General features: G+C 40.6%; 1 protein-coding gene across 2 annotated transcripts in view; it reads right to left on the reverse strand.

The window, feature by feature from the left end:
• Positions 1-12,313, reverse strand: part of LOC146550501 (copine-9-like) — a 115,509-nt gene that overhangs the window by 26,589 nt on the left and 76,607 nt on the right. For both annotated transcript variants that reach the window (XM_085258679.1, XM_085258678.1), the window contains 4 exons: positions 8,538-8,641; positions 5,908-6,012; positions 1,881-1,922; positions 1,485-1,560 (listed from right to left, as the gene is read on the reverse strand). In XM_085258679.1, the coding sequence (XP_085114805.1) occupies positions 1,485-1,560; positions 1,881-1,922; positions 5,908-6,012; positions 8,538-8,641 (327 nt within the window). The remainder of the gene's footprint in view (positions 1-1,484; positions 1,561-1,880; positions 1,923-5,907; positions 6,013-8,537; positions 8,642-12,313) is intronic.

A 12,313-nucleotide genomic window follows, 5' to 3' on the forward strand; every position in this document is an offset into this window, starting at 1 on the left:
GTAACTTGGCATACCTCAGCCCTTTCTCCCTTTTTCCCTTTCTTAGTTTCCTGGCATCCACCCTTCCACTGAGACCATTTCTGATGAGGATTTGGTGAAGAGAAGACGGATCTATGACGTGCCAGATGTATCTCTTAAGTCTTTGCTGGATTTTTTTCCTGTTTCTTAAGGACATGACTTTGTGATGCAGATATATTTTTTTAGGTACGTCACTTCTTCTTTTGTCCAGCTTCCTCAACATTTTTAAGGACACACTGCACACCATGTCGAGGTATACCACAAATAGCATATCAGCCAATTTTTCACTAACAGCTCATTGTGAATCACCTTGTTGGCGCAAAAATACTATGTGTCAGGCTGTGCAATAGGGGAGTTTGTAGTGTAGTGCACTTGCTTCTATCATGAAGACTCAAATGGCACTAAATACTAGGAATGACCCAGGTGCATTTTTTGTGCTTGAATGATTCATAGGTCAGTGTTAAGTAGCTTAACAAACAAACAAAAAACTTTCTTTGAAAATAGTCAGGCAGGATTAAAGGATTAAAGGACTGGACTAAAAATGAGTGAAAAAGCTTCCAATGGACCACCAAGATGGTTCAGTTTGTTGAGAAAGGGACTCATATGTTAAAGGGCTAATATAAGGGCCCTGGTTTGATTCTACCTCAGGCAACTACCTGTATCATTGTGTGACGATCATATTATATTATAAATACCAATTCTTTTGTGTTTCAAATGCATTGTGGCCCTTGCAAATGTGATGATACATTCTCTGTGCGTTTATTCCCCACAGAACCTTTGCTCAATAGCATAAAACTATAAGGAAGTCTAGCTCCTACAGTAATCTAGAAGTCTAGAAACAAAACACAGTTGTGCAGTAGTACGTGTCCTTGTTACATACTCTGGAAATCAGTGCTGTTTATGCTAGCTGAACCCCCTCCTCTCTGTGATACTCTAAAATCAATGTACAAATGTGATGGAACTTGTTATACTGTATATATGAAAAGTGTCCTTTAGTGGGAATCAGTGCTAACCCACTAGCTAGGGAGCTCTCTCTTTCAGGTAGGAATACAAAGTTAGCACAATGCAACCTTATAAATGTGAAAACTTTTTTTTAAATTATGGACAATAAATCATTACTGCATATGCTAAATCCATATATTATTGTGACAATGCCAAAGTCATAACAAGGTATGTAAAAATACACGACTTTGTATTTTCAATTACCTGTCTGTTTATATGTTCCGGAAATTATCCTTTCAGCTGAAGGTTTCATAACCTTCAGCTTCATTCTTTTACATTTTTTATTTCATTTTATTTGTTTTTACATTCATCACTTGAAATCCAATCTTTCAGTTTAGAAAAAAATTGTGCCATTGTGAGGGTTCGAGGTTGTTAGAGATTAAAATCACCTAAATTGGATTTGCGAGGTCTTTATATGATGACGGTGGTATGAAATAACAAGCCATCTCCATGTTGTGTCTCACCTCATAGACATTGAACTGGTTCTGCCCCCGAGACAGCTCTCTGTAACTGGTGGTGAACTCGCCGATGAAGTCATGGCTACAGCAGACAGCACCCACACAGACAAGCAAGCAGGAACAAAATGTTTTTTACATAAATCGTTTTTTTCATCTGAGCTACAGAGCTATATATTTTTTTCTTTCTTAATAACTGTCAAATATGGAATTGTTCCTATTAATCTCCAAATCAGGCCTATCTGTCCTTGCAGCATAAGTTTTGTAGCACATTGTGTCAAAACCCCTCAAGCTCTTCACCACCAAGTTTGTCTCACAGACTGTAAACAAGACGTTTCACTCCCTTCTAACACGAGGGATCAGTGTCTGAAGGTGTAGTGAGTGCTTATCTGCGAATGCTCTTACCTTCCATCTCGATCCCAGTCATAGACGTCTACCTTCACAGTTCTGAAACAGACAAGCACATATTATTTTTGAAGGCCGTGGGTTTTTTGTGAGAAACTTGAACCTCAAATTATGTTTGATTGAATAAAAAAAGACTTTTTACGCCATCATATCAGGAGCAGATAGAGCTGATTTCAATTTCAATTTCAGATTTCAGAGAAAAAATGAATAGAAATTTCCACATATAACCTTGGAAGCATCATCTCAGCTTCATGAACAGCCAAATGTGCTGCATGTTGTTTGGCACCACAGCTAGCAGAGAGCTGCTTATTTATGATCTGCATGGAGCCAATGACATTTTCCATTCAGTTGGTTGTTATGGCACCCTCCTTTTCACAACTAGGACAAATAGTCAGTTCCCAGTAAATTGCAGTGATTTTTTTTTCACATTCAGTGAATGATTAAAACTAGTTGTGGTGACCAACTGGTCGTCCAGAGGTTGTTGGTTTCCATTATGAAGTAACTGCACAGGTCTCCCTGTCTCCAAACAACAGCAGTGTCATTTATAACCTCAGATTATTCACACATTTCAAACTGTCTCAGTAAGTCTGCACCAATGAATGAAACTCAACTGGTTGCCGACCTTTTGTATCCTTGTTATAGTCCTATAGAAAAGCAAGTGCCTGTGTCATTCTTCGTAAGTGCCTTGCTGAATGGTGTTGGTGGCCATGGTCCTCCAAGGTGCTCTTTCAGTCAAACAGTGCAGGAACATATTCGAGGTTTTCTTTTTCCAGTCTGGGTTTCTCTTCTTCTGCCTTTGCTTCTCTTGCCTTAGATTTTTCCACATGTACAAAGTCATAGTCAAAGTCGCTTCTCATTATGTGTCCAAAGAATCTTGCTTTCTGACATTTTTACATAGACATTTTCTGGTCTTTGCTCTTTTTGAAAAGCTCTTCAATAGTCAGTCTTTCCATGTATGACATTCTCATCATCTGCTGACGAACCACTTCTCTGCTGCCTTAACCTCCTATGACCTGGCATCCACATATGTGGACATCACATTTTGGGTTGTCTAGACCAAAATACTTAATTTTGCTCTACAAGGGCCTGATATCCACTTACGAGGACATTCCACTGTCCTATCGAAATTTAAAACAAATGTCCTCATATGTGGATCTGATTTTTCTCAGAAACAAAAATCAGGTAAAACAAATCAGGTAATTCTTTGTTTTTACATTCATCAGGTCCCAATCAGTCCAAATAGCAAAGAGAAGTTAAAAATGCATGCCATGAAAGAGTTCTGGTCTTAGGAAGTTAATGGTGTCTACAGTTTTCTTATTAATTGTCCCAGCTCCATTTCCATACATGAAGATATTTATATAGTCATCAAGGAATCACTTTGACTTGAAGGAAATTTATCAATCATCTAAAATCTTTGCTAAGTCAAAGAAAGCTTTTTTTGACTTTGCAATCCAAATAATTTGAACTTATCAACTTGTTGTAATATGGAATTCTTCACTCTGATTTTAAATGTGGAAATGTTGATTCTTGAGTTTTCCTTGTAGTCACGAACAGTCCCACTTTTACGACCATTCATTTACGTCTATGACTGTTTTCTGCAGGTTTTCTTCAGATGTTGAAATGTTTATAGAATCAGTTACTAATATGTTGCACTTAAATTGCAGTCTTGCAATAAATATATAACTATTTTGAATTTCTGTTTTAAATGCATGAGGTCCTGGCTGGACTGTTTAATGTGAATTTCCGTGTTTTTGACATACTGTCACAAACAGGCATGTAACTGCCAATTTCACCCCATTAAGTCACAAATTGTTAAAAGACTGATAGCCAATGACTCCATCTAATTCCAGTTTTATCTCCGTCCTAACAAAGCAAAGTCCCTTTGAAGACTGCAAATGACTGCAAATGGTCTCAGATCTGTTCTCTGTCTTTGAAGAAAAATATTTTAAAGGCAACAAGATTGAAAGTTTGTTGCACATGATCACAACAATTTTGTTTGTGCTGTGGTCTCCAACCACATCTTATGAAGACTCTAGAGCGGCTCTTCCTCAACCTCCTCCGACCACAGGTACAACATGCCCAGGACCCACTACAGTTTGCATACAAGGCGGGTGTCGGAGTGGAGGATGCCATCCTGTACCTCCTACACAGAGCCCACTCACACCTGGATGGGGGAAAAGGCACGGTCAGGATCCTGTTTCTTGACTTTTCCAGTGCCTTTAATACCATCCGGCCCTGTATGCTTCAAGAAAAACTGAACAGGATGGAGGTGGACCCCTGCCTGGTGGCTTGGATCTCCGACTACCTCACCGACAGACCACAGTACGTCAGGCTGAAGGACATCACGTCTGACACAGTGGTCAGCAGCACAGGAGCACCACAGGGAACTGTGCTGTCCCCTCTTCTCTTCACCCTGTACACCTCTGACTTCTGCTACAACTCTGAATTATGCCACATTCAGAAGTTTGCAGACGACACAGCCATCATGGGGTGTATCTGGGATGATCAGGAAGAGGAGTACAGATGTCTGGTGAGGAACTTTGTCGCATGGAGTCACACAAACCACCTGCAACTCAACACCTCAAAGACTAAGGAACTGGTTGTGGACTTCGGGAGGTCTAGAGCAGGTCCACTGCCGGTTCAGATAGAGGGGGAGGAGGTGGAGGTGGTCAACAAGTACAAGTACCTCGGGCTGTGGGTGGACAATAAACTGGACTGGTCATGCAACACAGAGTACCTGTATAAAAAAGCCCAAAGCCGACTGTACTTCCTCAGGAGGCTGAGGTCTTTTAACATCTGCAGGAAGCTCCTGAGGATGTTTTACCAGTCGGTGGTTGCTGGAGTACTTTTCTATGCTGTGGTGTGCTGGGGGAGCAGCACAGCAAAGAAGGACTCATCCAGGCTGGAGAAACTGATCAGGAGGGCTAGCTCTGTGGTCGGCATGAAGCTGGACACTCTGGTGACAGTGGCAGAGAAAAGGACATTAAAGAAACTGATGGACATTATGGACAATGCTGGGCATCCTCTGCACACGGCCATTAACAACCAGAAGAGTCTGTTCAGTGACAGGTTGCTTCTCCCAAAGACAAGAACTAACAGACTTAAAAACTCCTTTGTCCCACACGCCATCAGACTGTTTAACTCCTCTCTGGAGGGGAGAGGGAGGGGAAACAGGAGGACAAAGGAGGGGGGAACAACTAAGCTGTAGTGCCTCTTCACCTCACTGTGCAATACCTTTTGTGCAATACTTTTGTAAATAGTCAACGGTGCAATAGACTCAATACTTGAAATGTGCAATTCACTTGTATTTTTATTTTTATTCCTATTTATTCTATTTATCCCCTTCGTATATTTTATTTATATTGTCTCTGTATTTATATATATGTGTGTGTGTATAACTCTGTAACTTCTGTCGGTGCTGTGCTTTTTTGGAAATCGAATTTCCCAGAGGAACCCACCCGAGGGATTAATAAAGTTCTATCTTATCTTATCTTATCTTAACCAGCCTTTCCTCAATAGCATTAGCTGTAGCATTAGCATTACAGCAATAGCTGTAGCATTACATAAAGCTAGAAAGTCTCAAATATTGATAAACATCACAAAACGTTATATATAAATCAACCGGCTTAAAGTGGTTCAAATATAAAATGTGATGAATTCACAAAAATCTGTCAGATTTATGACAGGAGTCCTTGTTATAGCAACTGTGGCACTGTGCATTTCTGTAGTCAGTGGCTTAACAAATGCTCAGCATGGTCCAGCATGACTGAATATGTAACACAGGGCTGTCTTCAAACTAGGTCAGTCTCAATAACACCAGTGCTGGTCCCTGGGACACCACGACCGACTGCTGGCATTATTCTGACCGCCCCAGCAACAGGCGATGTCATCCACTTAAAAGTCTATCTGTGCCCGATTGTTCTTACTTTACCCAGAGAAAACAAATAGCTTACAACATGGAAGATCTCTGAAGGTTTCTAAATAGTCATAAAATACCTCGATATTAAATTTGATCATGTTTTCTGACCTGTCATAGTCACCATTGCAGAGAGCTCTAACAGGAATGGTGAAGGACTGCCACACTGGGTTCAGTGTGTTCTTGATCACCTCTGTCTTGTGGCAGATGGTGAACCTGCAAGCAAAAAAAAATCAGCCATGAGGAACAAAAAGGGAAAGAACATTTATACTGCTCCTTTTGTACCAGTGAAGATCCCCCCACTAATCTCCCATTCCTTCCTCTGCAATTGAGCAAAAGGCATTGTAAGCTTTTATATTTTTTCTGTCTGCTTAAGAATATCCAGAGGATATAACAGAAGAGTTTTATTTTCTTCTCCTTCCTGTTTTTTATTTTATTACTACAAAAATCTCTCCAAGGCACAGCAGTCGAAGCGATCTAAAAACTTAAACAAATGTGACTTCTGGTGGAACTCGAGTCAGAAGTGTACGTGCAGCAAAGTTGATTTGTATGGAAAATAAGTGTGTGAACCAGATGTGACAATGGGTATTATTAAATGTGGTCTTCATATGAAACACCTTCACAGAACACCTTCCATAACCTTTCTTTTACTAATAATGTGTTTGTGTGCTGTTTCACAGTTGAAAGTAGCACTTATTGAGTGCTTTCTGCTACACAGCACCACTTGGGAATAAGTACTGGAAGCGGTTTGGAGCAACAGTCATTATTTCGCAGCCCCACAGGCTGAAGAGTGTTAAATTTTGTAAATGAAATGATGTCAGATCATTGCTGATGTCTTTCCTCCTTACCAGTGCATTAACACACACTTGAAAACTCCAGAGCTCCAAAATGACAAAACTTCTGCTTTTATATGGTTGCTCATGCTCACATAACCACGTTGCCACCACCTGGCTTAGACTCTTAATTCTTATGGAAACACTAAGGGTGTAGTTAGTTTTTTACACACTACTTCCATATTTTGAATTCAGTTCAATTCAATTTTATTTATATAGCCCCAAATCACAACAACAGTTGCCTCATGGCACTTTATATTTTAAGGCAGACACTACAATAGTACATACAGAAAAAAACCCATGACCCCCTATGAGCAAGCACTTTGGCGACAGTGGGAAGGAAAAACTCCCTTTTAACAGGAAGAAAGGGAGGGGCAGCCATCTGTAATGACCTGTTGGGGTGAGAGAAGGAAGACGGTAAAAGTCATGCTGTGGAATAGAGCCAGAGATTTTGGCGTAGAATTGTTAAGAATAACATCACGGTATAAGATGCCATGTATTACTGTTCATTACTGAGGTTGTATATACGTAATAATAATATGTCCTGGAATTTAAAACTTTACAATCTCAAATAGGATGTGATTTTTTTGCTAATCAGAGATTTGTACCCCTATACATACATACATATTAGGGGTGCAACGATACTCGTATCGATATTGAACCGTTCGATACAGTGCTTTTGGTTCGGTACGCATATGTATCAAACAATACAAAATTTTTTATTTATTTTATCAACTTTCCTTCTGAGGATGCTGTCTGTGTTGAGCGCTCAGTGGATCTGCGCTCGACAGTGCAGCCTAGGCGGAGTAGTCGAACGCAGATTCACTGAGAGCAGGGCAAGCTAGACAGAAGTTAAGCTCTCCTTGCAACACGGCAAATTGAACCTCCCCCACCCTCATTCAGATGTGGTATTTTGGTTTTCATGTGAAGTATGACCCTGAAGGTAAGCGCGTCATGGACAAAAGTAAAACAGTATGTTGGATGTGCCATGCAATGCTCAATTACATTGGTGGGAACTAGTGTGTTAGCGCAGTTAGCTCGTTAACGTGTTGGCCGTCCAGCCCCACGCACGGGGCGATCCGCGGTAGCTCGTTAACGGAGATTTGCTGTGTTGTGGCGTTAACGTCATTTCAACGAGATTAACGCTGACAACACTAGTGGGAACACAATGAATATGACTGCACATTTATGCTGACATCATCCTAGTGCAAAGACAAGTGGAAGCAGACAAAAACAACAAGCACGCATGCTACAAACTTTACCCGAGTCATTTAGACAGCCGTTAGCACATGATTCTCCTTATGGGGACCTGATATGTTTAATATGCTGCTGAGAATATAGCCCAGAAGAAGCGTATAGTATAGCTTTTATTTTGGAAAGAGCCATTTCTCTGTAATAAACTCTCTTTTCCAAAGATGAGTGATTTCTCGATCAGATAGATTATTTTTTTTATTACTTTGTTATTTCAGCAACATTAAATTTAAAAACTGTACTTTTGAGTTAAAATATATATTTATAATTTTAATAAATGACAAATTAAAAAGGCATGAACATTTTTTTGTATCGAAAAAATATCAAACCGTGACACCAAAGTATCGAACCGAACCGAACCGTGAATTTTGTGTATCGTTGCACGCCTAATACATACATATATATATATATATATATATATATATATATATATATATATATATATATATATATATATATATATATATATATGTGTGTGTGTGTGTGTGTGTGTGTATATATATATATGTAGAGAGAGACAGAGAGAGAGAGAGAGAGAGAGAGAGAGAGAGAGAGATATGTGTGTGTGTGTGTGTGTGTGTGTGTGTGTGTGTGTGTGTGTGTGTGTGTGTGTGTGTGTGCCTGAGGTCTGAGCCCACCCCAAATGTCAACACTCACGTTCCATCCTCATTACTGCGGTAGAAAACCAGGAAGGGGTCAGACTTGCCAAAAAAGTCTTTTTTATCCAGCTTGTTGGCACACAGCTGCATGGTAGCAATATCCTGACAGAGAGGAAGCGCAGGTGTCAATATAATTCAGAAGCAATTACAGTTTTTAAGTCAGCAACTTTGTTTCCTTCAACAACTCCTTTCTTGGTCACAAAGGTGAAGGTTTTTGTGGGACTTTGTGTGTGTGTGCTCACAATAGTTTTCAAAACAGAGCTTCGCACAGAATACAAAATACCTGGTGAGGTAAAAATCCGGGCATAATGTTGAAGCAAATAGGAACAGAATCTGAACCAGCAGCACACCAACAGTTTTTATGCTTTAATAACTGAATGCATGCACAGATTACAGTGGTTATAATCCATTTTTTTAAATTAAAATTGCAAATTTTATTAGGAAAAGATACTTATTTTATTATGGGATGGCTGCAATATTACGAGCAGGAGCAGAGGGAATGCTTCATAAATATGTATACACCGTTATAGCAGTTAGTAAGGAGCAGTATTATTTCTGCTTCTGGTTAGACAGACAGACAGACAGACAGACAGACAGACAGACAGATAGACAGATAGATAGACAGATAGATAGATAGATAGATAGAATGGCCTTTTAGCTATTTTCTCCTAAAGTAAGGCATTAGGGGAAACTGAAGCTTGTCATTGGCAGCTAGGGGTTGTCAGCTTGCACACACACACAACACACACACACACACACACAACACACACACACACACACACACTTCTCAAAATTTCTGAAAAACATTTGGGGCTTGTCAGGGGCGATATGTCCCAGAGTAGCAATAGTAAATATTTCCGAGATAAGCCTGTTCACATAATGTTATCTGGAGCACACAAACACGCACATCGAAATTCTGTTAGCGTCTGACTGCCTGTTAATATATTGCTGTGGCAAGGGGTTGGCAAAAATAAAGGAGAAAATCCCATAGTTCATAGCAGGAAACCACCTTGACAGTTAATCTTAAATATATTTAGAGAACTGTGGAGAAGAGTGGCCAGCAAAATATCAAATGGCTATTGGCACTCTATTTACAAAACTCAGTGTAAAGGTGGGTGGATTTAAAGTGATTTAGTGGACAAACTCAAACATTCATTACCAGGGATGATGATGTGATTAGCTGATTATACATTTGCTTTACACGGTAGTTAAACAGGTGTACTTAATGAGGTGGTCAAGATTGCAGAATGAAAACAGTGGCCTGAAAATCGAATCCTGAGGGACTCCACATGTCCCAGTTGTCATAATACACTGTGCGACAGGCAGGTAAGGACAGAAATATACAGAAATAATAGGTAAATAAAATAAAAGGTAAAAAAAAAAACTGTTTTATTGAGAACTTAGGAGCAAAAACAGAATACAAAACTCTGACTAGATGTGAACTGAGAACTTCCTGAGAACTTCCTGAGAATTTCCTGAGAACTGTGGAACCAATACAGACACCTGGGCTGTGTCCCGATTCAGGGTCTGCATGCTTGAAGTACGCGCACTATAAGTACGAGAAGTGCGGAAGTGAGAGGCTTGTGAAATGGGACGGTATACGCTTCGTCGCACTGTTCAGGTTGCCTAGCAACCATGATACTAACCGCGAGACACGTTACATACAGCTTTGTGTGACAGAAATGAAGGAGAAAAATGTTTTGTTGGTCATTCATTTTTGTCATGACATCTCTGTCATGATGTCTCTCATGACATATCTGAGGCTGAAACCACCGGACCGTAAAACATTATTGTTGGGCTTCATTTCTGTACTGAAAAGTCATTTAAGATTAGTTAGTAAATAACAATTAGTTAATGTTGTTCATGAGACTAAAGTCATCTCACTGTGGTAATGTGTGGTAACATTATAGTATTGTCAGATTATTAAGATATATATATATATACATATATATATACAGTGGGGCAAAAAAGTATTTAGTCAGCCACCGATTGTGCAAGTTCCCCCACTTAAAATGATGACAGAGGTCAGTAATTTGCACCAGAGGTACACTTCAACTGTGAGAGACAGAATGTGAAAAAAAAATGGTAGGATTTGTAAAGAATTTATTCGTAAATCAGGGTGGAAAATAAGTATTTGGTCACCTCAAACAAGGAAAATCTCTGGCTCTCACAGACCTGTAACGTCTTCTGTAAGAAGCTTTTCTGTCCCCCACTCGTTACCTGTATGAATGGCACCTGTTTGAACTCATCATCTGTATAAAAGACACCTGTCCACAGCCTCAAACAGTCAGACTCCAAACTCCGCCATGGCCAAGACCAAAGAGCTTTCGAAGGACACCAGGAAAAGTATTGTAGACCTGCACCAGACTGGGAAGAGTGAATCTACAATAGGCAAGCAGCTTGGTGTGAAAAAATCAACTGTGGGAGCAATCATCAAAAAATGGAAGACATACAAGACCACTGATAATCTCCCCCGATCTGGGGCTCCACTCAAGATCTCATCCCGTGGGGTCAAAATGATCATGAGAACGGTGAGCAAAGATCCCAGAACCACACGGGGGGACCTGGTGAATGACCTGCAGAGAGCTGGGACCAAAGTAACAAAGGTCACCATCAGTAACACACTACAACGGCAGGGAATCAAATCCCGCAGTGCCAGACGTGTTCCGCTGCTGAAGCCAGTGCATGTCCAGGCCCGTCTGAAGTTTGCCAGAGAGCACGTGGATGATACAGCAGAGGATTGGGAGAATGTCATGTGGTCAGATGAAACCAAAGTAGAACTTTTTGGTATAAACTCAACTCGTCGTGTTTGGAGGAAGAAGAATACTGAGTTGCATCCCAAGAACACCATACCTACTGTGAAGCATGGGGGTGGAAACATCATGCTATGGGGCTGTTTTTCTGCCAAGGGGACAGGACGACTGATCCGTGTTAAGGACAGAATGAATGGGGCCATGTATCGTGAGATTTTGAGCCAAAACCTCCTTCCATCAGTGAGAACTTTGAAGATAAAACGAGGCTGGGTCTTCCAACATGACAATGATCCAAAACACACCGCCCGGGCAACAAAGGGGTGGCTCTGTAAGAAGCATTTGAAAGTCCTGGAGTGGCCTAGCCAGTCTCCAGACCTCAACCCCATAGAAAATCTGTGGCGGGAGTTGAAAGTCCGTGTTGCTCGGCGACAGCCCCAAAACATCACTGCTCTCGAGAAGATCTGCATGGAGGAATGGGCCAAAATACCAGCTACTGTGTGTGCAAACCTGGTAAAGACCTATAGTAAACGTTTGACCTCTGTTATTGCCAACAAAGGTTATGTTACAAAGTATTGAGTTGTATTTTTGTTATTGACCAAATACTTATTTTCCACCCTGATTTACGAATAAATTCTTTACAAATCCTACCATGTGGATTCATGGATTTTTTTTTCACATTCTGTCTCTCACAGTTGAAGTGTACCTCTGGTGCAAATTACTGACCTCTGTCATCATTTTAGGTGGGGGAACTTGCACAATCGGTGGCTGACTAAATACTATGGTGTTCTTGGGATGCAACTCAGTATTCTTCTTCCTCCAAACACAACGAGTTGAGTTTATACCAAAAAGTTCTACTTTGGTTTCATCTGACCACATGACATTCTCCCAATCCTCTGCTGTATCATCCATGTGCTCTCTGGCAAACTTCAGACGGGCCTGGACATGCACTGGCTTCAGCAGCGGAACACGTCTGGCACTGCGGGATTTGATTCCCTGCCGTTGTAGTGTGTTACTGATGGTG

This window comes from Mchenga conophoros, linkage group LG20, assembly GCF_057382185.1.
Source record: "Mchenga conophoros isolate Kocher_MC1m ecotype Shallow Benthic linkage group LG20, M_conophoros_male_GT1.1, whole genome shotgun sequence".
In the NCBI taxonomy this organism is placed as follows: Eukaryota; Metazoa; Chordata; class Actinopteri; order Cichliformes; family Cichlidae; genus Mchenga; species Mchenga conophoros.